We start from the raw sequence: 27,745 nt of genomic DNA, 5'->3' as shown, positions 1-27,745 counted from the left end.
ATGACTACTTTTCAAAAATGACAGAGGGTCATGCTGCTTTTAGGGGGGAAACCTAAAAGGTTTAGGTTGGATCTCAATATCTGTTGGAATGTCTGCCTCTCCTACAAAAGAACTAGTTGTCCCACCCACTCTTCTCAGTCCAGGATGTTAAAAATAGTAGCACCAACAGAGGCCAAAAGAATGAACATTAGGAATCAGGCTTATTCAGTTCTGGTCCCACACCTCTGGATTAAATGTCCTGCAAAAATTCACCAGGCATCTTTCATCGCAATCTTTGAAAAGCTCGTAAAAACTGTTTAAAGCTGCCTTTTATTAGTGATCTTACCTGTGGTGTCCAATGTTATTCTATATTATTTAGCTATCTAAAGATATGTTAGCTAGTTCGCTGGTTTTACTGACTAATTGATCTTATTGTTTGCCTATATTTGCATACTGTTTTATATTTATCCTTTGTTTGTTTGTATACTTTGCTGTAAATTGCCCAGAGAGTACATGGCACTATGGGACAGTATGTAAGTTGAAATAATACATACATATGTACATACATACATAAATTATAAATAAAGCATCTGTTTGAGGAACATAGGTCAATTAAAGGAAAAAAGTAAAATCCTGATGCATATTGATGATGTGGTAATAACCCATGTAATCAGGGAAAACTATGTCATTCATTTATTGGAGACTTATACAGCTGTTCCAAACAAAATATGAATTTTTTTACCAAACCCATTTAGATGAGCTAAATACACTATACAAGAAAAACTAAAGAAAAATTATTAAAAATATTACTAATATTTTATGGATCTTTGAGGAATCCAGTTACCCAAGGGAAAATAGCTTCACTGAAAAGAAATCATTTTAATGTTTAGTGGCAGACATGAATAGATAATCTTAATAAGCACTGGTTTATTATTAAATATCTGGATATGATTCCTCAGTTTGTTTTTAAAGAATGCTTTATCTAGTGTATTGTATGTTGCTTTCGTAGTCTTGGTAGGTTGAAACTTGGTAACTATATACTTTAAATATATACATAAATATACACAATAAAAATGAAAATAAGCTCCCTTACGTAATTCTGGAAAATGCTATAGGTTAAAGGAATTGCAACATGTATGCTGCACCCGAAAGTGGAGAGATGTGTCCAAAAATAGTTCTGATAACTGTGAGCAAACTTTGGAAGAAAGGTGGTGTATATGAGGCATTACTGCATGGCACTTTGAGTTGTACAGATTAAAAATATCTCAGACTGAAATAATGGGCACCTCCAGGTAACAGATCAGCATAAATAAAAGGAAGATCTGAGGCTGGGTGCATCACATGATGTTTGGAAGTGGAAAACAATAAAACAACATAGTTAATGTTTAGTAGTGGTTAAACAAAGATGCAGAGATCTGTTTTGTGGAGGCTATAAACCAACCAATCTTTATATGAAATTTATTTTTATTAGACCATACAGCGAATTTTTTTTTCTTGCATGGAACAGAATTTAGGGTGACTTGGCATCAATACTAGATCTTCTTTATTTGAAATAGGTTGGAAAAACCTTTGTAATTTTGCTTATTTTGGCCTCCTTGTGAACATCAAACCACAAAGCCTACTGGGACCAAGTCTCATAGCAAGTACCATCTGATGATCAATTGTCCAGTTTGTGAAAACTCTGTTGGAGTCATGAGATGTCATAATCTTGAATACTGGGCTAGTATTTTCAAGATTGGCCATTTCATTTTCACTCATGAATCCCAATCATTTAAGAAAATAGTTGAATAACTCTAGTCTCAATATTGATGGATGGATGGACTGATTGATGGATTGATTGAGCGAGCGAGCTTCTGTTCCACACCCCTCCCATGTTCATACATTACAACAGTGGTGTCCAACCCTGGGTCCCCAGTTATTCTTGGACTGCAACTCCCATAAACCTTTGCCAGCATAGATAGTGGTGAAGGCTTCTGGGAGGTACACTCCAAGAACATCTGGTGACCCAAGGTTGGGAACCACTGTATTACTAGACTGATAATATTATTTTGGGGGAAATCAATTAAATAAAAGAAAAAGAATGGGCAGGTAAGATTAATGTAAAGCAGACTTCAATGCACTAGTATTTCCTCAAACCAAGAGAGACAGACAAAGTTAATTTAATGGCTGCAGAAGGTTACGGACAAAGGAGCCACATGGATCTTCTGAAAAGTGAGTTCCACAGTGTAGGTCCACAGTCATCCGTATTCCATGTACTGACCAACCAAAACCTGGCAACTGCTTAGATACTTAATTTCTCTCACAGATCTAAAGAAGATGGCAGGATGATAAGAGAGCAAGTGATATCTTAAGTAATCTAGATCAATACACTATTCAGGACATTAGAAATAATCACTAACACTTTGAATTATGATTGGAAATAGGTAAGAGCTAATATGGCTGTTGTAAAATGGCACACATAACAGTCATAAGTACAATAATTCGACATCTAATTATTGTATTCTGGAATAACTGAACTACTCGTAGATTCTCAAAGAAAGCCCCCTGTTCAGTTAACATATTCTTGGATGAACTCATAAGATATAGTCTAGTGTGATAACGTCAGTGTAACTTCATGTAGAACAAGTCTAAGAAGAATGTATGAACAAGATCAACAAAATCTGTTCACTTTGAAGTTTCCAAAAAACAGACTAGGGCAGTGATGGTGAACATATGGCATGCGTGCCACAGCTGGCACACAGAGCCCTCTCTGTGGGCACACGAGCCATAAGTCGCCATGGAGAAATACTTATCCGTCCTCTGATCCTGGATTTCAGCACTCCCCTCCACGGGTGCAGTGGCCCAGCGGAGGGGTGCAATGGCGACCATTACTGGTCTAGCCCAATGGGGGATTGGAGGATCAGTAAATATTTGTTAATAGCACCCATGGGGGGGGGGGAGAGAGAGAAGCCTTTAATCCTTGCAATGCAGGAGCAGTTTTTTTTCTAAACTAAAACCTCAGCATTCGAGTTTTAATTGCAGTATTGGCAGTTTGAAATAAATACTGTATTTTTTGCACCATAAGACTCACTTTTTTCCCACAAAACAGGGGTGTGGAAAGTCTGTGCGTCTTATGGAGCTAAGAAAACAGATTATATTTTCCTGTTTTCTTCTCCTAAAAAATTGGTGCGTCTTATGGAAAGGTGCGTCTTATGGAGCGAAAAATACGGTAAGCTGATTCTGTGTTGCAGTTTGGGCACTCGGGCTCAAAAAGGTTCACCATCACTGGACTAGGGTCAGTATCATAACCGAAACAAGGGAGAAAACTCACTGAACCAATTGCTTGATAGTAAATAAATCTTTATTTAATTTCTGTGGAGTCAATGGGTTTACCATAGTCGGCCCTAGCAATAGGTTTCTGGTGAAGCTATATCTTGCAAAACCAGCAGTTTTTGCCAATATAAATTCCTGAAGTTTGCACATGAATAAAGTATTTCTTTTTCGTAAAACATGAGCTGATTTTAGCAACACAGGAAAGTGCCACAAATTAACAAACAACAAAAACAAAAACCAAACAGCCAATGACACAAATGGTAGAGAAATCCATTATAAAACTCAAATGATTGTTTATTTACAGATGCCAGATGTTCAAGTCAGTAATAAAACGTTCTACCAAATCCTTTGATAGAAGAAACCAAAAATGCATGTTACACAAACAAGATTTTAACACTAAGAACAAGCCAGGTCACCATGGATATTTTATATTTGGAACTCTTAAATGTGTGCAGTAATTTTCACAAAAAAATCTCACTCTGAGAATTCTAAAATTTTCAAATTCAGTATAATTGATCATACCAGAGACAGAATTCCCAACAAGTTCGGATTGCTGCTGAAATTGCTAACTTTCAGGATTTCTGATTTCTCTGTGAAGGATGGGCATCATCTTGTGATTCGTCTCCCTCATGCTGTTTGTTGCAGATGCATATAAGATACTAGACTGCTAGAATCCAGACTGAAAACATGAAAAAATATTGGGCAAGATCCAGTAGTGTATTTTGCTATACAATGCCAATAGAACTGAGGCCAGGATGGATAAAAATCAATGATTAAAAACAAAATGAAAAATTAATTTTTAAATATAAATAATATTTTTATGAAAAATTCTGAAAATACTTGTATCTTCCTCAGATTCAGTCCACACAATGAAATGACACAAATATATGCCCATTTCCAGAATTAGCAGTTTTACTGTTGAGTACCTAGCATGCTTTATATACAATGGAACACAAACTAATTCAAGGCTCTCTGAGATGGGAAAACTTGTAGTGGCATTTCTGAATTATTCAAAAAATATTTTGTAATGAGTAGGACCTACTGCATTACTGCCTTTAGTAGTCATTTTCAAAGATCTTTCAATTATTGATCTGTACTACCTTTAAAACCGCTTTGTCCTGCCCATATTTGCCAAATTTCATAGAAAAATGTTCTGACAGGAATAAAAAAATAAAACTGTAAATCCAAAATACACTACAATGAGGCTTATTTGTATGGGCCCATGTTAAGTGCTTGCACTATGAAAGCGTATTTTCATATGGACGTGACATGCGTTAGAAAAATGTCTACATATTTATACAGTGAAAAGCAAGGTAAGGTTCTAATTCAGCAGCAGCACAGATATGACTGATGAGTATGAATGAGTGTGTGGGAGAGAACACTGTCATGTCACTATTATTTATGCAACTCTCATTAACACTGAGAATATTTTTTTAAAAAAAAAAACCTTCTGAAACTAGCTCAATGGAATGCATCAGAACCAGAAACATGCTCCTGACTAAAGTTGCCTGAACAAGAACTAGCTGAAAAAAGTATCAAAATCTGTAGATAAAACAGATTTTGATAGGATTGTCTTTAGTTCAAAAATGAATTCAATACCATTCAATGTACGTAGCCTATACCATTTTATTGTGCCAACACCGGAGAGCCATCTTACCAATCCCCACTTTCCAACATTAACTGGAAAGAGAAACAGCAGTTTATACCACCTGCTTACTTGAAAGTATGAACCAGCACCTAATATACAGCAGTTGATACACTGGTGTAATCTTCAGAACACAGACCTTACTATAAATCACTGGTGGGCAAACCATGTTTCAATACTTTCATTTCATCTGGTTCAGCCTTCTTCCTTGTATTCCGCTTGAATGTTTTGCCTCAGCGTAACTACTGGCACTTCATACTGTTAAAAATACCCAGAAGGTTTGAATACTTTTGGGAAAGATTTCTGTAGGCGCTAATGGGATGTTTTATTTAGCTCTGGACAGAATTAAAACCCAGGCTTTGTGCTGGTAGGCAAACTAACAATGTAATTCATTTTTAAAAGTTCCAGTTAGTTAGGCTTCTTAAATGTCATAGAAGTCAACAAGACTAACCCAGTCAGAATTGCAATCTTTCATCTTTAAGGCTATGCTATATAATGCTAAACAGAGCTCTATTTAAACAGGTATCGACGGGAACCTTTCAAGGCCAAATATATGTTAGCATTGTGCTGATATGAAAAAAAATCCTCTTAATTATCTCTATGATTTAGTGATGACAAACAGAATAAACATTAAGAATACCCTTATATTCCACAAGCTCTGGGAAACAAGTGTGATTTCTCTGTTTAAAATCATAAAGGGAACAGTTTATCTTCTAAAGCAGAGGTCGTTAACCCCCGGTCTGCGGCCTGGTGCCGGTCCGTGGCCTAAGCCAGACCAGGCTGCGGAGACAGACCCACTGCCCCCCCACTCCCCTCCCCACAGCTGCTTCGCACTTGCATGTGCGTGCCAGCACCAGTGTGAGCGCTCCCCCACCCTTTCATGCATGTGCCCAAGCACCTGCGCAAAGGAGCAGGCAGACATGTGGGCTCCCCCACCGCTTCACACATGCGCTCAACTCACTCGCGCCCCTGTGCGAGTGCGGGGCGGGGTGCCCTGCCTTCCTCAGAGGCTCAACCGGTTCGCGGTCCCTAAAAGGTTGGAGACCACTGTTCTAAAGGACACAATGACTTTGGGGATTTTTGAAGACTCATCCTTCCTACAATACTACACTTGGAAAATATACACATGGATTGCAGATGTAGGAAACCTAATCTACAAGAAATTGGTGGGGAGGTGATCTTTTGCTACTTTTATTTTAAGTAAAAAATCAAAGCTTTCTTAGGGAAAGGGCATGGGAAAGGCAACTGAATTTATTACTTACTCAGGTTTTTAAAATGACTGACTGCTACAGTAGGTTTTCCCAGCTCTTTCCCAGCATTAAGACTGCCAACAGAGGGCACTTAGTACAGATGGAGCCAATCTGCTATTTCTCAGGTATAAACCAGAAGATAAACATGCTAAGAATCACCAGAGTGAATACCAAATAGGCCAATATACCTCCACATCATCGGTCACAGTGAAGTGCCCTTGATTATTAATGTACAAGTTTTCCTCTAAAATTTCATGTTACCAACACTGGAGTACTTGGGGTCAATATTCTGATCTAAAGAGAGTTCAAAATGAGATAAAAGTGTTTGCATATCATGTCAATCATCAAGCAAATATGCCTAAAGCACTGCAAAAGTGATTGGAATTTAAAGACTTTGACTCTTGGAAAGATTCCAGTCGTTATCACAGTCCAATGCCAACATTCAGAAACACTTAAGTGCATAGAGAAATCCTTTGCATGGATTTTCCTTGAAGCGTTACAAATTATTGTACAACTTCCACATTCATTTGCATCAATTTCTAAGCAAATAGGCAAAATTAATCTTATAATAAAGACAAGGTTCTAAGGGCCCTGAAATGCCACCCAACCCATTACATTAATACCAAATCCTGTGCTCCTGCTTGTGTGGATAATCACATTTGCTCATAGTATCTTTTCTGATAGTTTTAGTGATACAAGATCATTTCAAATCGAGATACCCCTTAAAAGGCAGGGCAAAAAAAATCTTATTGCTCCATATTAGCAAAGTACTGGGCACAACTGTGTTCAATTTAACAACAAAGGAACACTTCATTTTCTACATGTCTTCAATCCCAAATATAGCTAATGCCAGCCTCACACAATGTGTTTCCATAAACCACGCTCAGCCTTTATCTGACCTTATTTTTTCAATGATTTTGCTGTCTTTTTATCTAATTAAGTTTCTTGCTGCTTCTCAGTATTTTATGGCTCTTTTAGATTACTATTCATATTAAAAGCTGCAATTAAAAGAATAATAATGAAGAATTATTCTCAGTTCCCTCTTTTACTTCTACAGGGCCCCATAGACATAAACGCTGTACTATGACTAAAGCAAGCAAATACCGTTATTAGAGAAAATAAACATTCATAGTCATGGATGTAATTCTTAATGACTATGCTAGTTATTTCTTAAGTTGTGGTAAAGCAATACCAAATTAATATTATTGTTAAACACACCTTGTTGTATACAAAAACACAGCTTTTTGGCACAGTGATGCTCCTAAAACCATTTTGTCAAAATACCAAAGAAGCATGTTTTTTGTTACCCCCACAATCATTGAAAGTTGGGGGTGGAGGACAATAATCACAGTAACAAACCTCTAAAGTCAGGATGCTTGGGGGGGGGGAGACTTCACATTTCTTTATCAAATGAAAATTCATCCATCATTATTTTTCAGACTAAACTGGTATAGTCCTTACTTTTATACATTTGCTCCTTTCCTTCTTCCTCTCGCTCCTTTGATGTACAAATTGTACTCTCCCAAATTTTCTTCTTACTATCTAGGTACTGACCTACAAAAATATTCAGCATCCATCACTTGAAGTAAGCGGAGATGTAAAAATAGATGTAAAATGTTCAAGCATTACTATCAGTAGCTCAGCACATGATAAGTATGTGGTATGAACTTACTCTTCATTGAAAATGTTAAAACAAAGTTACGAGTTCAGCACTTTTTCAAAAATGGTGAAGAAGTAATGCTTTCATTGAATCACATATTTTTTAAATCACAGATTTATGTACATTTCACGGAACCTTGTCTGTTCTCAGAAAAACCTTAATGTGTCTGACTTTACTAAACCAAAGTAACATGAACATGCACCCGCTTTCTTGCATAAATACAGTGACATATAAACCCCATTTACTCTTCATCTATCTCTGAGAAAAGAAGTACCACAAGGTAGATAACTGCCTCTCTGAAATATAATGTACTGGTCAACTGTACAAAATCTGACCCCATCAGTGATTCTGTTTTGCATTAATTTTTTTTGCACGTCTTTTCTCCCTAAACTCGAATGACATTGAAAAAAATACTGCATTGCAGTATTTGCCAGTGTATTAGAGGTTATTCTAATAAATGCTCCAAAGCCAAATAGTAAAAATTAAAAGGTGTACATTCATGTGTTGTGAATGCCAACAAAAAGGAAAGTGACAAGTGCCATTCTGTGCACAGCTTTGTATCCATTGCTAAAGTTCTGTATTAAGTAAAAGATACTAAGCACCACTAAAAACACCTCGGGTTTACATTATAGGGACAATCACACAAAGCCTAGAACCCTAATTATCTTGTAAGTGTATAAAGTAAAGTATAATGTCAAGATTCTTAACTATTGAGAAGTTGAAAATCCTAACTTCAAGGGGCCAAAAACATGCATGATCTGGGGAAGTCATCCAAGAGAAGGGTATTAAGGGTCCTGATGGTGAAAATCTGCCACTTCAGCTTAAAGTAGATACCCAACTATTCCAAAATTATTAAAAATCCAACTTCAATCCCTTGAAGCAATTATCTAAGATAACATTTTGACTCTTCCTATCCCAGCCAACAGATGTAACATTAATTGCACAGCAACAGGGAAAATTATATTTAAGAGTGATGGCAATATTTAATGCATCTAAATTAAACTCTTTAAGCAAATTACATATATATGTGAACATACAACAACATTTTTTATATATCACACTTTTTACTTGTGTAAACTTTCTAATAAATGGCTTGTAGTAAAATCTAAAATCATTAACAAATTTATAAAGGACCCCTGCCCTTTGAAGTTCTTGTTGTAATATTCTATGTACTCTGTGTATAAACTATCAGTAAATGAAGATTCAGATATACTTAAAAGCTGGTGAGTGTGGCATCTATCTCTAGAAACCAAATATATGAAAGGTCAGTAACAAGGAGAATAAAGGTGACAAGAAAGCATAAACGGTATGTTCCTTAAACAAGTAAACATGTATAAAATAAAATCTAAAGGCAAAAAATCTGAGAAAACAATGGCTGGTAGAACTCAGGGATGGGAGGGTCAAGGGAAAGGTGCCCGATTGTCCGAATGCAGAGAATAAAGATTACCAACAAATATAATACTTCTGAAATTTTGTTTGTAAAAATTATCAATCATCACATAAACAAACGTACAGAACTGTCTCTTTGTACAAAAGAATTCAAGGGACACTCAATTTGTCATGTTTTAAGCCCCATAAACGCTAACATTTCTATTAAAACTGATCATCCAAATTTATCTTCTGCCAAAGAAATGAAACATGCAATTTGCCAAGCTTCTGATGTGCTTCTCAGAGTTTATATATATTTACAATATCAGCATCCCTAGCTTTTTGCATTGCACTTTCCACTGCTTATCAACCAACGCCTTCTAATGCTTCATACACCCATCACCCTATTTTAATACACACTAGTATTCTATGCTAATTTTTGCATGGAATAGTATTGGCAACATATGGTGCCATAAAAATTAGCAACATATATTTTAACTTAGGTTTAACAGTATCCATTTTATATCTTAGGGCATATTTTTCTATAAAACGTAAATGATGTAGTGTGATACTGTAGTGATGCTTTTATCCTTTTTTGGAAAATGCTACACTGTCCATACAGTGCTCCTGGCTGAACTGATTATTCTTCTACAGAATTGTGACATTTCATAAATACACAACAAACAACACTTTCACACAAAAATCTTTACTTGGTTAAGTTTGTGTATAGCTCCCATGCGGATTCTGGATGAATACAATAAGACAGAATTGGAAAATCTACTAATTCCATTCAGTGCCCTGCATCTTTGTGTGCAAGAGCATCCCCTGTTTCTTGTACAGTACTTTTTTGTATGGAAATTTAATATTAGGAATGAAATTATTAAAGGACCCACACCCACCCTATACAGGAAAAAAGAACAGATGCAGGGGGGAAAAACAGAGGCGGAAATTTCAACAAATCACTCTAAGCTTGAGCCAGAAATGTAATTAACACTAGAATAATTAAAGTTGTGACTGCCACAAAGAAGAGCAAAGATAATTGAGGTAGCCCCAGAATTTTTTCCACTGTTTGCAGTATTCCCACATGACTGCCACCTGCTCCCCCACTCAGCTTCCCCTATGCTCGTTTCCCCGGCAACCTTTCATTGGCTTTTCCTCCCAGCTATCGCTTTCAGTTCGGCTGCTCAGTCTAATCTTATTTGTTTTACACCCATCAAAACAAGCAGCTAGACAAAGAAAATCCTATAAGAATAGGGAAATACCACAGCTTTGTTTCCCAGTTTATAATAAATATCCAGAGAGAAAGGAAGAGAGAAAGAGAGAAGGGAGTGCCTGCAAAATGTTTAATTGAAACAGAAGGAGGAAGAACGAGGTGAATGTTAATGCCTTTTCCCCCTCCTGCTGCCCTCCACCGTTATGATTTGCTCTGTTCTGCAACATTTAAAAGTCCATATTTGATCTAGCACAATCTGCATGTACACATATATACATCTTATCTGTCTGGAAAGCACAACAACAAAAAAAACAGGAAAGGGAGTGGGGGAAGGGGACAAGTAATGCAAATTCTGATTTTTCTGCCAGAAGAACACTCTAAAAATAGAAATACTACTATCACACTAAACAGATTTAACTTCCTTCGGCAGAAAATAAAGCACCGTTGTTTCACAATACCATTAAGATTCTATGGAAAGCACACATGCTGTCATTAGATTTCTATGCAACTTAGCACTTGAGCAGCACAAATGAAAAGGCATCCTGAACTAGGCATACAGTACAAAGACATAGCGACTGTCCGCGGAGCTTATCCAAATACAGGCTCACTGCCATGACACTTGTCTCTATATAATAATTGTCCATACACATTACATACACAGGTGCCCCCACTAAAAACAAAACAATCCACAATTTTATTTATAGCTCATGATCTGCCACCCTAAACAAACACAATTCATGAGGCACACAAGCCACACACAAAGCCTGAAAAGCAGTCTGCTGTCGGCATTCACTTACCATTTTCAAGCCATTCCACTCCATCTGTGATCACAAAAATGGACCCTTACAGCCCCTCACAGTGTCAAAAGCAAAAAGAACGTTATGTAAAAGCTGACATTCCTTCTTACAGAACTCCTGCCCAACGATGCAACAAATCGGCATATACTAGGCGCTGGTACACATACAAGCCGCCTCCTCTTTTTATGAGGTCATGACAGGAAACTCTTTGAAATATAATATGCAGCATTTACTGAAGCTCCTATAAATCACTCTCAAAAAAAAAAATTACCATGCCTTCTGCACAATACACCAGACCAAAAAAAAAAGTATCAGTCTCAAGGCTTTGCCTTCTTATTTTATTTTCTGCAAGGATTCCATTTTGCGTATGTGTTGGCCGCGTGTGAATGTGGGAAATTTAACCATCCCACCCACCCCCCTTCAGCACTTCTGTTGGCCGCATGCAGCCTTGCATCAGAACCCAGCCTTTTCTTTATTCCGAAAGAGAAATTATAATGATCTTAAAATGGTACAGTGCATCCTTGCTGCCTTTTATTAACTAGGCAAGTATTGAAATGCGAAGAGAGAGGAAGAGAAAAGAAGGGAGAAAGACATTTAACATGCGACCCAGCGGGAGCAAACTAAACTCATGTGACAACACAAACTGATCAAAATGCAGACTGGGGGAAAGCTATATGTACTATACACAGACTATGAAAGACTGCTGCAACAAACAGATTTTAAAAACTACTAATACCTACCATAACCATTCTTAATGGCAAATTATGGGTCTTGCAGGGCTTCAGTTCCTCTAAAGATTTGATATGATTTCAGGGAATTAAATTTTTTATTGTGTATTTTCAAAAAATCCACAAAATACACAGTGCAGATGTACGATGCTGCAAAAGGAAGAAAAAAAAAAACCAAAACAAAAAGCAAGCACTGTGTTGAAGCCCCCTGATTTTAAAATGTAGATAACAACTGAATAGAGCCTTGATGAAATTGGCTAGCAGCTTCTCTTTTTTACATCCATTTATGGGACCATCTGTCAGCTGAAAGCAAGATCTGATTGGCTAGGGAAACTAAAGGAGGCGTTGCAACATCAGGTGCTATTGAAATTAGCTACTGCCAGATTGACAATGTTAATGATTTGGTGACCTCTACAACAACAGAGACCAGATTTCTGAACTGCTGCTTGTGTCTAGTAATTAAGGGCTAGTTTAAGAACATCACACATGCATGAATTTTATGCACAACTCCCCTCCCCCCTTACACACACAGAGGGGCAATTCAGGCCACACCTAGAGTTTCAAATACACTGATATAACAAGTGTTATACCTTATTCGTGCTTCACTAACTGCATCTCCTCATCTCTTCCACGAAGGGCTCTGAAGTCTAGACTATTTTAACAACCTTATTTTTCTCGACAGTTGCTTTCCAGAGAAATACATATTTAATGCTCTGCCTCTAGGCTTAAAAGATATGACAAACACTTTAATGTGCATTTAAACTATATTTCCCCATAGTTGCTATAGTTTTCAATCTTTACATAATTCTCAAATCCTTGTCCACAATTAAGGATGTGGCATGTAAGCAAAGCTGTGCATGAATACTGTGAGTTGTATTTCTAATTAAAATCACTAGCTATTCAACTCAATAAACTAGGAAACCCTAAGTAGAGAAAAAAATCTTGTTTTCTGAAGAATTATTCTATTATTATGGTTTAAGGAAAATATTTACACCACCATACATAAGGCCCCTTCAAAGTATAGAACTGGAAATTGCTTGCCTACCTTCATCTGACAAAACAAGAAAACTCGAATTATACCCACATTGCAAATTCTTCAGAGTTCAGCCATTAACTGAAAATTATTTTGATTCAATAGCTTTCCCATTGTTATTTCTAATTTTAAAAGACCTATCCCAAACTGTATTTATCACAGGGATGTTTGCTTGAAGCAAGCTAGACAATATACTACAATGTCTTAAGGTTACTGGAATTAATATTAAAGGAAACTATGCTTCTCTTCTTCACTGTAGTACTGAGCATGTTTTGCATGCCATCTGAAGTTACATACATTTTAAAGCCATTTATAACTGACACGTTTCTTAATGTATAGTGCATCAAAATGAAAAATGTAACACTGCAGTGTACAAGCATGGGCCACAATATACATTTTTCTCTGTTTGAAGCTATAAATATTTCTGTACAACAACAACAAACCCCATTATGAAAATACAGAAATAAAAAATAACAATAAAGGTAATTTTAGAAGAAAATCAAGTCAATCGACCCAAATATTAAAATTTAATCCAATGCTTGTCAACAAATATAACTAGAGGAATGCTCACATTCAGCATTTGGGTTTCACAGTTCTTTAGCACAAACTAATAGAGTCTGAACTATGCTCTTTTAGAACTAAAATATCAATCGATCAATTAAAAAAATACAACAATACTGCTGCATCCTAACTGTAATACACCATGTTCACTGAAAAAGTTTCATTTTTAATGTCAATTTTCAATCAATATCTCACTGGTTATTAACAAAAATGAAACAGGGAGTAAAGAAAAAAATTAACCAATCCTTTCCCCCATCTCATTACATTCTGTCACTACTTTTAATGTTGTGATCATAAAAAGATTCAGTTCTTTGTCTTAAAGTAAAACATTAACTATAGATTTGAGTACATATTAAGTATCTTGTCAACCTAAACGTACATGCATTCTGTTTATAGTGTACAAATAGCCAAAACCGCCCAAGACAAAATTTAGGAGAACTGATTACAAATAAAAAAGTGAAGAAAATCATAAGACAAACCCACAACTGTCCATAGAGGCCTCTTTCTAAAGACAAAGGCAGAATATCCTATGCTGGGGTGTGTGTGGAATCTCTCTTATTTCTAGTAGGACCATTTATCTTTCAGGTTTGGAGGCTCATCACCCGATAGCTAACAGTGACACAATTTGTAAATCATCAAACATTTTGCCTTAAAGTGTTTCACCGATCAATTGGGAAGTACTGTACAGAAAAGGCATTATTTTCATGCAAATCCTTCCTCCCTCCCAAAACTTGACTGAAAATACAGTTAATCCACTCTCAAAATGAAATCACAGGACTGTTATTTTTCCTCCCTCTTCTTCCTTACCATAAATGAGCAGTTTCTTGACTCATTAATGACAGTTTCCCTCAAAAGCAGTGATCTCATAGCACTGTGTCCCTTTCCACCATGCATACATCCCAAAGGTTGCGGGTATCTTAGCATCAGGAACCGCCAGCAAGCTCTCTCATACAGAGCCCAGATGGACTATACTTAAAGCCAATTCAGCGTTAATAACTACCTACTCTGTGCAGTTAAGAAGCCTTACATGGCATAATGTCCTAGGCAACAGCAGCTCATTAAAACTACAAATAAAAGACAATCCTGTTATCCAAAATGATGGGGGGACGGTGCCCAAAATAAAGCAAAGGAAGATTTCTATTCTCCCCCCCCCATCTCCTTTTCTTTTAAATCTCTTACTATGAGGATGGAATCATTTCTTAGCAAATGGAGGAGAAGGAAAAAACGAAGACTGCCCAGAAAATGTGACAAAATATTACCTCATTATTTAACAAAGCAGCACTAAGCGTCCTGGTGATTTCAAACATCTTGCCACAGATTTTGGTTTCAGAATAACAGAAAGAGAATCCTTTGCAAGTCCAGTCCGCTATCTCCACAGGGGATGTCAATTTTCCTGTACACAACAATTTTTTCTCCCTAGAGTTAGCACATTAAAACATCTAGTCAGTGAGCTGCATTTTCTCTCTTAGCATACGAAGTAGACTCACTCCTGTAACATATACTGCTCTCTTTGCTGGAATAGCCTGCTGCCCCAAACATGGTTGTTACTTAAACTATTCTTTAAAGTAACAGTTCGCTCTTTAACCACCAGGTGGGCAGCGTGGAATGATTCAAAGTGAACATCTTGAGCTTGCAGTGGAATAGCTTGTAGCCGTGATTCGTCATACACATAAAATTCGAAGTGTCATAGGAGACAAAGGTGTAGCTTGCAGCTCTCCCTTCTGCCTTACCAAAACAAAAATTAAAATGCACCTCTGAAAAAAAAACATTTCAGAGGTGTCAAAACTCACATACCACACAAATAGAGAAAAAAGCAACCATAAGTAGAAAATCTCAAAATCGCTTTTGAACATTTAGTAAAAAAAATTCTCTGCCTTCACTTCTGTTAGTTTCTCTCATATCTGTTTAATTCTCTAATACCGTTTAATCTAAGTAAAACTATGTGGATTAATGTTTGGGATGAACAAAATACTCTACAAAAACTGATGACTAAAGAAAAACTTGAATTTGCAAGGATTTTTAATGCCAGTCATAAATGCTTGCTTAACATTTATAGTCCTTATGACTGAAGCTGACAGCTGAACCTGATAGCTGAATTTATGAATTTAACAAACAAAAATCATTTCAAGCTGTAGCAGCTGGGGGAAAATGCTATCTCTCTGAGGAACTGCAAGATCTATATTTAAAGATCCGGATTCAGATCTGGCCACGAGAGAATGATGATGATGCACAGCAAATACACACAGACATGTCTCTGCCCTAAAGAGTTCATTTTGACAAAGGGAAGACGACACAGAGAGGGAAATCAGGTGGACAAAGAGTGTGCATTCATTGAATTCCATACACTTAGTGTCAGTTTCAGCACGCAATCAGGATTAAAGACATGTGCGAAACGCTTCACAAAAAAGGTTGGGGAAGAGACTTTATTAGAAATATCTCACAGATACAGTTTTGCCCATGTGTGCTAGAGAACAGAACTACACTGACCCTGGCATAAGATAGGGGAGGATAATTCTGGAGTACAGTAAATGATTACAAGTTTGGGGACAGGAATTAAGACCCCACATGCCTTCCTATAAAAACCTAGAATTTCCGCACTGGGGTGACCCTTAGCGAGATGGCATGAAGATATTCTAATGAGGAATGCAAGATTGAGATAAAGCATCATCTTTCATACTAAATTTATTTCTGCTAATTTTGAAAGATATCATCATCATTTTAGAACTGCAGAACTAGAAGGGACCCTATGGATCATTAAATCCAGCCCGTCAAGGAGGTGGATTGGGGAATCGAACTCCCAATCTCTGGCTCCGCAGCCAGGTACCTAAACCACTGAGGTATATTCGATTTTATTATTTTTGATGACAAGAGAAACTTTTTTAAAAATACTTTTTCACTTATATGAGTTTATTTTAGATTTTAAATTATGAACTGAAGCATCTTTAGTACGGTAAAAGAAAGGTGGGTTTTTTTAAAACCAAAATGTGGTGGGATGACAGAAAGTTTGGGAACTGGTCTCCTAGATTCCTAGATTCTGAGGTACAGTGGTGCCTCGCTAGACAATTGCCTCGCAGGATGAAAAACCCGCAGGACGATTTGTTTTTGCGATCACTATGGTGCCTCGCAAGATTTTTTTCTTGTATGACCATGCTTCGCAAGACTTTTTTTTAAAGACCAATGCTTCGCAAGACTTTTTTAAAAGACTGATGCATAGGGAACCTCGCAAGACTTTTTTCACAAGATGACGATTTTCGCAGAACACCATTGTATATTGACCATGAAAGGCTAAAGCCCTAGTTATGAAGGAACACATAGAAAACCCACTCTACTATGACAAAGTTACCCATCCTCATTCATCTAGGCTATACTGTATTTAGATGGAGGCCTGGAGAACTTGAAGTGTATTCAACAATAAATATTCACACAAATGCTTAAAGACATGTCACTGTATGTAAAATTTCCTGAATTACATATTTTGTACTACAAAATTACATATTTTGTTTGAGTCTTGTGATCTAAATGAAGTTAAACGCAGCCTTAATTTACACGTCTCTCTCAGGAAACTCTACAATCCATTAATTATAGGGAATATGCATTCCACTTAACACATCTAGTCTGACCCAAAGTTATAATTGTCTTTAGAAGCTACAAGAGGTTTAACAGCCAGCCAAACTGAAAATAGTCTTCACAGATTTCACATTCTAACAGCCTTCTATACTGATCAGTATGTTGAAGAACATCCCATGTAGTCACAATAGCTGGATTAACTGTATGACACACGGTGGTACTCTAAACATAATAAATATACACAGTACAATGAAATTACCACATGTTCCTGAAACTTAATCAAAACTAAATCCTGTATCTTATATCTCACTCTACAACATTTAGACAAAAAAGTATGTCATGATTTCAAGTTATTATGTTCACACATAGAAACAGCCCTGCTGGATCAGACCTCGTAGCCCAGCATTCTGCCTCTATAAGATGCTAGTGAGATGCTTCTGGGCAAACAACAGAAGGTATGCTACAAATGTCTTGCCTACAGGCAAGAATTCTACACCACTCTACTGTATTCTAGGAATTAATAGACTTGTATTTCATATGTCTTTCCTCTTTCAAAGCCACATAATCTTATGGTCATTATCACATCTTATAGCAGCAAATTCTATCAATTAATTAATTAATAGTTGTGTGAAGAAGTACTTTCTTTTGTCTGTAACTCCATCACTTGCCCTTCAATCATAATGTATAAAGATATACCCTCATTCTTTCTAAACCAACACAGTGTTAAAATCTATTGCATCCCAGTTTTCTTTTATCTAATGAGCCTCACACGCATTAGATATAACTCATAGAGAGATACCCTAATGACGTAATCATTTCAGTTACTCATTGTCCAGACCAACTGTTCTCAAACTGGGGTCCCCATATGTTCTTGGATTGCAACTCCCAGAAATCCTGGCTAGCACAGCTGGTGGCAAAGGCTTCTGGGAGCTGCATTCCAAGAACACCTGGGTTACCCAAGTTTGGGAACCACTGTTCTATCAGCCATTCTCATTGGGGGGCATATGGCCCCCTGGGAGACCCTGGCACATTTGAAGGGAGTCACAGTCTGGAAACAATTCTTCACACATCACCTTATAAGGTTTGTTACATGACTTACACAATCCTGATTCACCCTATATTTCTTTCATATTGTGTTCATGCCTGTGGCCAAAAAAAGACAGATTCACTAGTCTAGAGAAACCTTTCAGGTCTTCACTTATACTTCTTTACATTTGATAACCTTTCCTAATCTTTCCTAGCTGCATGTCCTGTCAATATCACCCTACCCAAATGACTGTAAAGTGGTATGCAACTTCTAAGTTTTTTATGGGAGACCCTTCTCTTGGTCTCATCACCTTCAGAAGCACTAGGCATGTTCAAGATCTTCTTGATTACCATTCCTAGGTTCTGCAATTCCTTTCTATCCAGGCAGAACTCAACAGTTGCAGAAAGGAGTCAATTTCTGGGTCTGTTAATTTTTAATTGAGTTTTTAAATGACTAGTTGAAATGTTACATTGTTTTAAGACCCAGTTTTGAACTCTGCATCTTAGTATAGCCAGCTACATAAACTGCCTTTTCTGAAAGCCCATGTACAGATTCAATAAATAGATATGCAATTTGGCCAAAAGTCTACTTTTAAAAATTGAGGTATGACTTTAAGAGTTTTTTTTGGGGGGGGGGTCATACATTGCTGCTTTAGACCTCATCAGTGCGTTTCTGATTTCTTTGTCCCTATTTCCAAAACTTGCCTGGCCATCTCTATATATGGGTCTGCTTGCATTTCATGGCAATCTGCTTGCCATTTCATGTCCCTGAATGATTTCATGCCATATGCAACCATCTTTCTACTCACCTATTCTTGACTACCGACCATTTACCAAGTAACATTGGGGCAAAGAACACAACATTTGGGGGCTCCTTATTATGTATTGTACTTCCAATATGAAAACTGATCATTTATTTATTTCTGCTCTAGTAAAACAGGCAACAAATCTTTCACCAGTTACAAATCTTCACAAGCTATCAATCCTTTAAATTCAATAATGTTTAAATTTATTCAGAATCCCCTTGAGAAGGATTTTATCAAAGCCTTTCAAAAATGTAAGCAGGTAACCTGGAAGTCCATGCATACAAGTATGGGAATATTACAGCCAGACGTGGCAACAGACAAACTGGTCTATTAAACCTCTGAAAATACGATGCCATTTCCCTTTTAGGACATCCTCATTTGGCTGTGCTATAAAACTCATCAGTAGTTTCCAACTAAAATAAGAATACTGAGCCCCAAAATTGTATGTCTTCATGTAAATTATATATTTTCAAATATTACTATTTATCCCACATTCATGTTTAAAATGCAAATATTTTTCAGGGGAAATAAATATGATTTATTCTTTAACAAATAATAAACATTGTAATTTTTGTTTCAATTTTGCCCCTCTTCATCTCTTGAACATTAAGCTTCAAATGACACTTTAAAGCACAATTACTGTTCTACATAAAATATTCATGGCTTCCTGCTTTGGACAGTAATGGATTTAAAGAGAGCAGAATGTACCAACAGTAATTTCACAAACTTTTTTCTTTCTTGTTCAGTAAGAGAACTGCTTGATGATTTAGCCAAACAGTAAAGGCAGAGTATAAGCTTACTCTTATACTTAAACAATGCTTACTTTTAAGAAATCGAACTCAGTCCCTGACAAAAGAAATCACAATATCAAGTTACTGACCTGCTACCAGATACACCACACTGCACAGACCCATGTGACTAAAATGTCTCTCAACCAATGAGCAGCATTCTTTTTTCAATGTTTTAGTTAGACTACCAAAATAATATATATTTATTACTAAAATGAATAATTTTCATTTCACTTTGAAAAATCTCTCTCCTAGACTACATAAGTTAAACAACAAATCAGTAGCAAAGCTACAGTTAAAACAATAGCACACATAATTCAATTCAGAAGAACAGAAAACTCTATGGAAGCACCCACAAAAAGCCTTGTATGATAAAAAAAAATCTTGCAAAATAAAAGTAAAACCTGTTCAAAAGCAGAAGAAAGAGCTGGGCAGAGACAGCAGAAAAGAAATCCCAGATTGCCTCTTCCCTTCTCCCCATTTTATCTCCATGATCATGATAAACTGAACATTTGTCAACACTCAAACTAAGATGTTTTCAGCATTTAAAGCCTTTGAAGCAAATTAATCAATTAGCCAATTAACAAAAACTATCAACTAACTAAAAACAGCACAAAAATCTACACTACATGCCACTAACTTGGATCTGAACATTGTTGAAAGAGATTTTTGTTTTTCCCCTTAGTAATTTCCTTCATGCTTTATAGGAAATCTTCAATGCAACAACAAGTACTGTTTCTTAGTAGTATCACCACAAGCATTTTTACTTGCATCTGGAGACACTCCATTCTGCTCGGATAAAACTTAATTGTTCTTTTGACACTGAACAAAAGGGGCATTTAAACTCACCTAATAAACTACAAGTGTTCTATTTTAGCATTGTTTCCAAATGAAAACAATGGCCACAGAAGTACTGTTACCACACTACACCAGGTTAAAAAAAATGCATTGCCTATTTAGAATAATATATCAATATCAACACTAATAATTAGATGCTATCTAGTCAGTTCTGACATATGTTGACCATTTCCATGGTTTTCCAGGTAGAGAATACTCAAGAACTGTTTACGGTTCCTGCCTTCTGAGGCTGACCTGGGACAACGCTATCTGCCCAAGGATACATAAGGTAGCTCTTCTCTCTGGCGCTGGCTTTGTCAATATTGGTAAAGCATAATTATATTCCTTAACTGTACACTTCATACCCACTGAATACTATGGGAACCTGTTTCTGAGAAGATTTTAGAATTGTGCTGTTATGCCTGTTATTTTCGTTGAAGTAGATTTTCTTTTTACCATGTTTTATCAATGGGGGGAACTAAAGGACAAATCTAAATAATTTCTAATGCTAATATTCAAGCAAAATTCAATTTATATAATGGCTGCAACTCACTTATTTATTTATTTGATTTGTATCCCACCCATCTGGTCTATGCGACCACTCTGAGCGACTTCCAATATAATACAAGCAATTAATAAGAACACAAAGTTACATAAATCTACAAATGAAAATGTGGAAACCAAGAAAATAGAGTAAAAATAAATGAAAGAGAAATGAGAAGAGAGAATCAAGTATTGACTGGAGGGAAGGCCTGAATAAACATCCATGTTTTTACTTGGCTTTTAAAGATACCCAGCATAGGGTATTCTCCAACTGAATGCAAACGTGGGTAGCATGATCTCACTGCCTAAAGTGATTTCAGGTCTAGTGAATTAAAACTAACAAAAATGACTTTCACAGACAAATACACAGAGAGAATCAAAATAAATATGAAGTATAAATGAATACTAATTCCTGAAAAATATACTACTAAAACCTACTAATAGAGAGACGTAACTAACCCATCTAAGTAAACGGAAGCATTTGAAAATTAGTTGCAGCAAGCAGTATCTGCTACAAAATGCTGCTCCAGCACAATACCAGAAGGGTTTTGCTTAAGTATTTTTTGAAGCTGTACAAACTTTGGTTTCCGCATGAGCCTTTATATACCTCCCCATTGTGTCTTCATAGTGATGTTTTGACTATGTAAGACCCAATAGTTAAAAAACAGAGAAAGCTACACATTTACACAAATACAACTATCTTTCATTCTTTTTTTACTCAGATGGTGGAATATAACCAGATGTTCAGACCCACCCGTAAGCTCAAACATATGTTGCAGAAAAAAACTGACAAATCATAGAAATCCTCCCCCTATCATTTATACTATTACAAGCCACGAAGTTATGCTGTCTCACTGTCATTACAGTGATGTGTTCCCCCCCCCCCCGATGGAATGATCTGTGGTATGAGATAGGGCAGCATCTCTTAAAATCAGATGAAGCCAGCTTGTATGAGCAGTACATCTGTTCTCCAGCAACACATTATTGGACACAATGTATTGTTAAAATCATTAGTAATATAATAGAGGAATACCGTTGCCAAACTGAACAAGTAAAATTGACATAGTACCATGCTAAAATAAAAAGTTATAAGTAACTTTTCGAAGATGACCATTTTTAGGAAACACAGGGATTTTGCAGGAAGAGGTCTTTGGGCACATTCAAAAAATTTAACTAGTTTTCCATCCCTTTATTCTGTATCTTGAAACTTAAAACAATGTAAGGAATTTAAATGATATGCAGTTGTTTCTGTGGCATCCATCTGACTATGGAAAAGTGTTGTTGTTACAAGCTGGCAAATCGAAATCCACTTATAGTGGCCCTAACAGGTAAGATATTTAAGCAGTGAGACATTTAGGGAGTGGTTTACCAGTTCCAGTCCCTCAGTCAGTTGCCATGGTTGAGCAGGGATTCGAACCATGGTCTCCAGAGTACTAATCCATCACTCTATCCATTACCCTGCACTTGGAGCTTCAGTGGGAAGGGGAGCCATCATCAAGATAATTCCCTCAACAGCCTCCAGCCTTCTTCAAATATTTTCCAGAGAACAGGAACCAGAGATGGAAACGGGAAGCACCACAGAAACAAAGGGAGGAATCCAGTTGCTTAGTTAGACTAAAAGCATAAGGTTATGAGATGAATTGCATCAAGTTAAGGAATCTCTGAAGGTATTATCTGTTGCATATTGTGTCTGATTTCTTAAATGGGACAATTCACTTCAAAGTTACACCTCTAGCATAATTAAGCAATTTGATTTTGGTCACTGTTGCATGAGTCTTCTTATGCAACAATGAACATTACCTAAATCCTAATATACTGTACTGTACTTTTAAAATTTTACTAATAAAAATGAAAAATATGCATTACCAGGAGAGAACAGTAATGTACAGGTAACTAAAACTTTGGACTACAAATCGAAGAGGGGGGTGATGTCAGGTCAATTAATGCACATTTTTTCCATAATTTTCCAGGAAGAGAGTACTTAGAAGTCTTTTGCTATTCCCTTCTTTCGGGGGTGTCCTGGGACTGTGCATCTTGCCCAAGGCCACACAGGCTGGCTTTTCCGGAATGTACAGTGGGGAATTGAACTCACAGCCTCTTGTTCTGCAGCCACATACCTAACTCAATAAACTGTCATAATCTCTACTCTTTTAAAAGGCTGTTAAAGGAAAAAAGAAAAAAAACTATTTTGTAAAAATACAATTTTAAAAAGCATATTCATGTTTACCTCTTTGTAAATTTGTATTTTAATGTTCACCACCTCAGGAAATTTTAGTATTACCCGAGAACATAAATTCTATAAATGAATACCGTACTATATTATGTTGAAGGTCAGAATCCCAATGGTGTTCATGAAAGGTTTGGTCATTGTCTCCCACTAATTGATGAAATGCCAGAACCTGTCTTGTTATGTGTGTGGTCGTGCCCTCAACTGCAGTCAAGATGCATTCCAGAAGCTACAATCAGCTGCAACAAGTCAGGCAAAAAGTGTATCAACACAAACATGGTTCCAGTCAATATCATATGAGATTTCACATAATTTCATATACTTCTTAAGGCGCTGAATAATCTCACTATTTTAAACTTGGAGAAATTTGGCAACACGAGGAGAATGCTTCATAAGCATTATTAATAATACTGTATGAAGAAATCATAAGACAGTATGCATGTGTATAAGGCATGTGTATCTGTTAACTGAACAAATGGTTCCAGTGAATCATACCTTATGAGTAAAAATCTGAGTTCATTCTCCTATTCCCTGTACCATGCAAATAGCAATAATACAAAAACATATAATAAATATATATATATCTGTTTGAAAACAATTTCCAATATAATGGAGATGATACTAACCGTATTATTTTATAAATCTTCACTCTTCCAACCAAATAAATAATTTTCCTTCCAGAAATATTTGTAACAGGAGAAAAGTATTAGTTCATTTTCACTCATCCACATACAAACACACTTATACAAAAACAAGCCCCTGAAAGATTCATAAATAACTCAGTATTTAATACTACAGTGGTGCCCCGCATAGCGATGATAATCCGTTCCGAAAAAATCATCACTATGCGGGGCAAAAAAGCCCATAGGAACACATTAAAACACGTTTAATGCGTTCCTATGGGCAAAAAAACTCACCGTTATGCGGAAATCCTCCATGCGGCCGCCATTTTCACTGCCTGGTATGCGAGAAAAGGGCGCGAAAACACTGTAGGCAGCCATTTTTGGCAGCCATTTTTGAACCGCCGATCAGCTGTTTTTTAAAGAATCGCTATGCAAAAATCGGTAAGCGAAACGCTTACCAATCATCGCAAAGATATTTTTGCCATTAAAAAGATCGAAATGCGATCGCTTTTGTGATAGCAAAAAACAAATCTTTATGCAGATTCTTTGTTAAACGGGGCATTCGTTAAGCGAGGCACCACTGTATTTTTAAAACACAGAATATTCACTTAGTCTCTTTCCTACATTGTGCAGCAGTTTACCACAGCTCATGAAACACCTGTTTATTAGACTGCCATCTATTTACTCCTGGGGGAAAAATCAGAGATGGCTATTGATCTACATAAATCTGTTGACGAAATAAACAACCTTGCATGCAGCCTGGCACTGAGTGTCAGTGGGAAGAGCGGGTTTTTGCTCTCACCAACTGCGGCAACTCTCTTCTGCAACTAACCAATTAGCAAAGTCCTTTTTCCTTGGGCTTAAGGCAAGCCCCCACCCTCGCTTGCTGTTTGCTTTGCTTTTGGTTGCTTTGTTTGCTCTCCCTCTCTCTCTGCTTCCTGAGCTTCAGACTACATGCTAATGTTGAAGTTTCCCCTCCTCCACATGGTTCATTTTTTATTCTTTATTTTACTGATTATAACTAAAGATCAACTGTATGTAAATACTTTTTCTTTTCTACTTAAACTACTTGTAGAGTATTTTTTTTATATGTAAAGGGTTAGTTTCATTGTGATCAAAGGGGCTGAGTAGAAGCTGGAATGTTTAACTATTCTCCTTCATATTCCCCCCATGCTGCAGCTGTTTGTTTTTTGTACTTTTTGTTTTTTGTACTTTATGCTCTGCTAACTATAAGGAATTAACCAAAAATTACTCCAATAAAATCCCCACAAGACAAATCCATTAATAATACGCAAAGCTCAAAAAATGGACTATTTTGTAGTAATATTTCAATTTAAAGAGATATCAAAGCTTATAGGGCAGTTGATGGTTATCAGTTAAAGTGAACTTTTCATCTGAGAATTAATTAGAGCCTTTGCAAATCTGGTTAATGGTGTGAAGATTTACATTTTAGATTTACTAACATTTACTACATTTTACATTTACTAACATTGTTACATTTACTAACAATGAAAAAAAAGCCCTCTGAGATATATGACATTTATCATGTCATAGTTTGCTCATCACATCCTTTTGAGACTGGAACAGATGTAACATTGCCTGTTCTTCTATGCATGTGCAATACTCCTGGCTCTTTAACTGTGCATTTGTTTTCCCCCCTAGGAGTATAACTTTGCACTTAACCTTGTTAAATTTCATTCTGTTTTTTTCTGTCCGGTGCTGGAGCCTATCAAGATCTTTTGGAACTTTATTTTTGTCTTCCACAGCATTAGACAATCCATCCAATCCTGCATCATCTGTAAATTTGATCAGCATTCCTTGCACCCCCTCATCCAAGTCATTAATAAATATTTGTATACTCACAGTTTTTAACTTTTAAATATGGTATTTTAATTGTTATATGACACCTTGGGTCCATTTAAGGAGAAAGGTGGGGTAAAGTATTTTAAATAAATAAGAACAATTTTGAAGAGCACTGGGCCCAAGACTGAGCCTTGTGGTACCCCACTTGTTGCCTCCTCCCAGTTTGAGAAAGAGCCATTGGTAAGCACTCTCTAAGTATGACTCTGTAACCAACGGTGTATTCACCTGATATTTGTACTATTCAGCCTACACCTAGTTAGGCTTGATAATCCAAATATTATGGGACACTTTTGTCAGAAACTTTGCTGAAGTCAAGATATATTATGTCTACAGCATACCCACCATCTACAAGGGAGATTATCAATAAAAAATTAGGTAAGATTAGTCTGGCAGGATTTGTCCCTGACAATTCAGTGTTGGCTTCTGGCATTGTTTTCTAGGCACTTGCAGAGTAACCACTTTATTATCTGCTCCAGAATTTTCCCTGGTATTGATGTCAGCTTGACTGGTCTTTAGTCCCCAGGTTCCTCCTTTGTGCCCTTTTCGAAGAATGGGACAATGCTTGCAGTTCTCCAGTCATTAAGCACGTTACCCAACCTCCATGATTTCAAGAAAATAATAGACAGTGGTTCTAAGAGTTCTTCAGCTTGTTTCTTCAATATTCTTGGATGCAGCTCACAAAGCCCTGTAAATATGAACTCCTTCAAAGTAATAAAGTATTCTTCGACTTTTTGTTTATCAATATCAAGATGCAATCCTATCCCTTCTACTTGTACTTCACATGTGCCTGGGCCTTGGGTCACAGATTGTCTTTTTTTGAGGGGGGGAACAAAGCTAAAATAGGAATTAAGCACTCCTGCCTTTTCTTTCTTGTCTGTTATTAATTTTCCATCCCTATTTAGAAGCTCAGCCAATATTTATTTTCTTTGTCTTCTGTTACAGACATACCTCAAGGATGCTTTTTTTGCTGCTTTTAGAATTTCTTGCTAAACTGAGCTAATTCTCAGTTTTTGCCCTCCTAACACCATCTCTGTATTTCCTTAGTACCTGTCTGTACAAGTAGCTGTGCTTTTAGAATTTCTTTTTAAAGAAACTCTCACCCATCCTAGACCCCTTTTCTTGTTAGGATCTCCTGCCATGTGACCTTATTTGTCATTGTTCTAAGTTTATTAAAATAGGCTTTCCTAAAATCCAGTATACAGGCTATTTTTATTTCCTTTGAAATCAAGAACTCAAGTAGAATATGGTCATTTCCCCCAGAGTTTCCCTTACTACCTTCTTTCACCAAGTCATTTTGATTGGTTAGAATCAAGTCAAGGATGGCTCATCCTTTAGTTTCTTCCTCCAATTTCTGCAGAAGAGAATTATCAGTCATACAAGCCAGGAATTTCTTGGAAGAGCCATGTTTGGCTGAATTTGCCTCCCAAGAGATATTAGCATAACTGAAATCTCCTATTACTACTACATCATGTCTCTTTGAAATTCTTGCAATTTGTTTTTCAAAGATTTCATCCACATCTTCTCCTTGATTGGGTGATTGATAGTAAACTCCAACTACCACATTCCTTTTATTTTTCACTTCAATTATATTAATCCATATTCTCCCAATGGGACAACCAAGCACATCCTCCTGTATTTCTGTGCAGGCAAATGCATTTTTAACATATAGTGTGACTCTACCTCCCCTTTCTATTCTTTTTGTTGTTTTGAATAATTTATATCCTTCAACTGCTGTATTCCAGTCATGGGAGTCATCAAGTTTCAGTTATCTCTATCAAGCCATATTTACCTTCCTAAACTAGGATTTTTAATTCTTGTTTGTTTCCCATACTTCTGGCAGTTGTATATAGACACTAGTAATTGTGTGATTTGTGGCCTACTTTCCTTTGTACATTTTTATGAACATGATCATTGTGTGC

General features: G+C 36.6%; 1 protein-coding gene across 9 annotated transcripts in view; it reads right to left on the bottom strand.

Annotated features, from left to right (window-relative positions):
• The window catches only part of ELAVL4 (ELAV like RNA binding protein 4), a 133,042-nt gene that overhangs the window by 99,401 nt on the left and 5,896 nt on the right, over positions 1–27,745 (bottom strand). For 2 of the 9 annotated variants that reach the window (XM_020788098.3, XM_078392862.1), the window contains exon 1: positions 14,806–15,824. The exons of 1 other annotated variant lie outside the window; for it this stretch is intronic. In XM_020788098.3, the coding sequence (XP_020643757.1) occupies positions 14,806–14,853 (48 nt within the window). In that variant the 5' untranslated portion in view covers positions 14,854–15,824. 6 more of the 9 variants (XM_020788095.3, XM_020788097.3, XM_020788100.3 and 3 more) reach the window with 4 other exon arrangements.

Source organism: Pogona vitticeps, chromosome 4 (genome assembly GCF_051106095.1).
Source record: "Pogona vitticeps strain Pit_001003342236 chromosome 4, PviZW2.1, whole genome shotgun sequence".
NCBI classification, from domain to species: domain Eukaryota; kingdom Metazoa; phylum Chordata; class Lepidosauria; order Squamata; family Agamidae; genus Pogona; species Pogona vitticeps.
The sequence above is the reverse complement of the archived record's forward strand: the minus strand, read 5'-3'. Positions and strand labels throughout refer to the sequence as shown.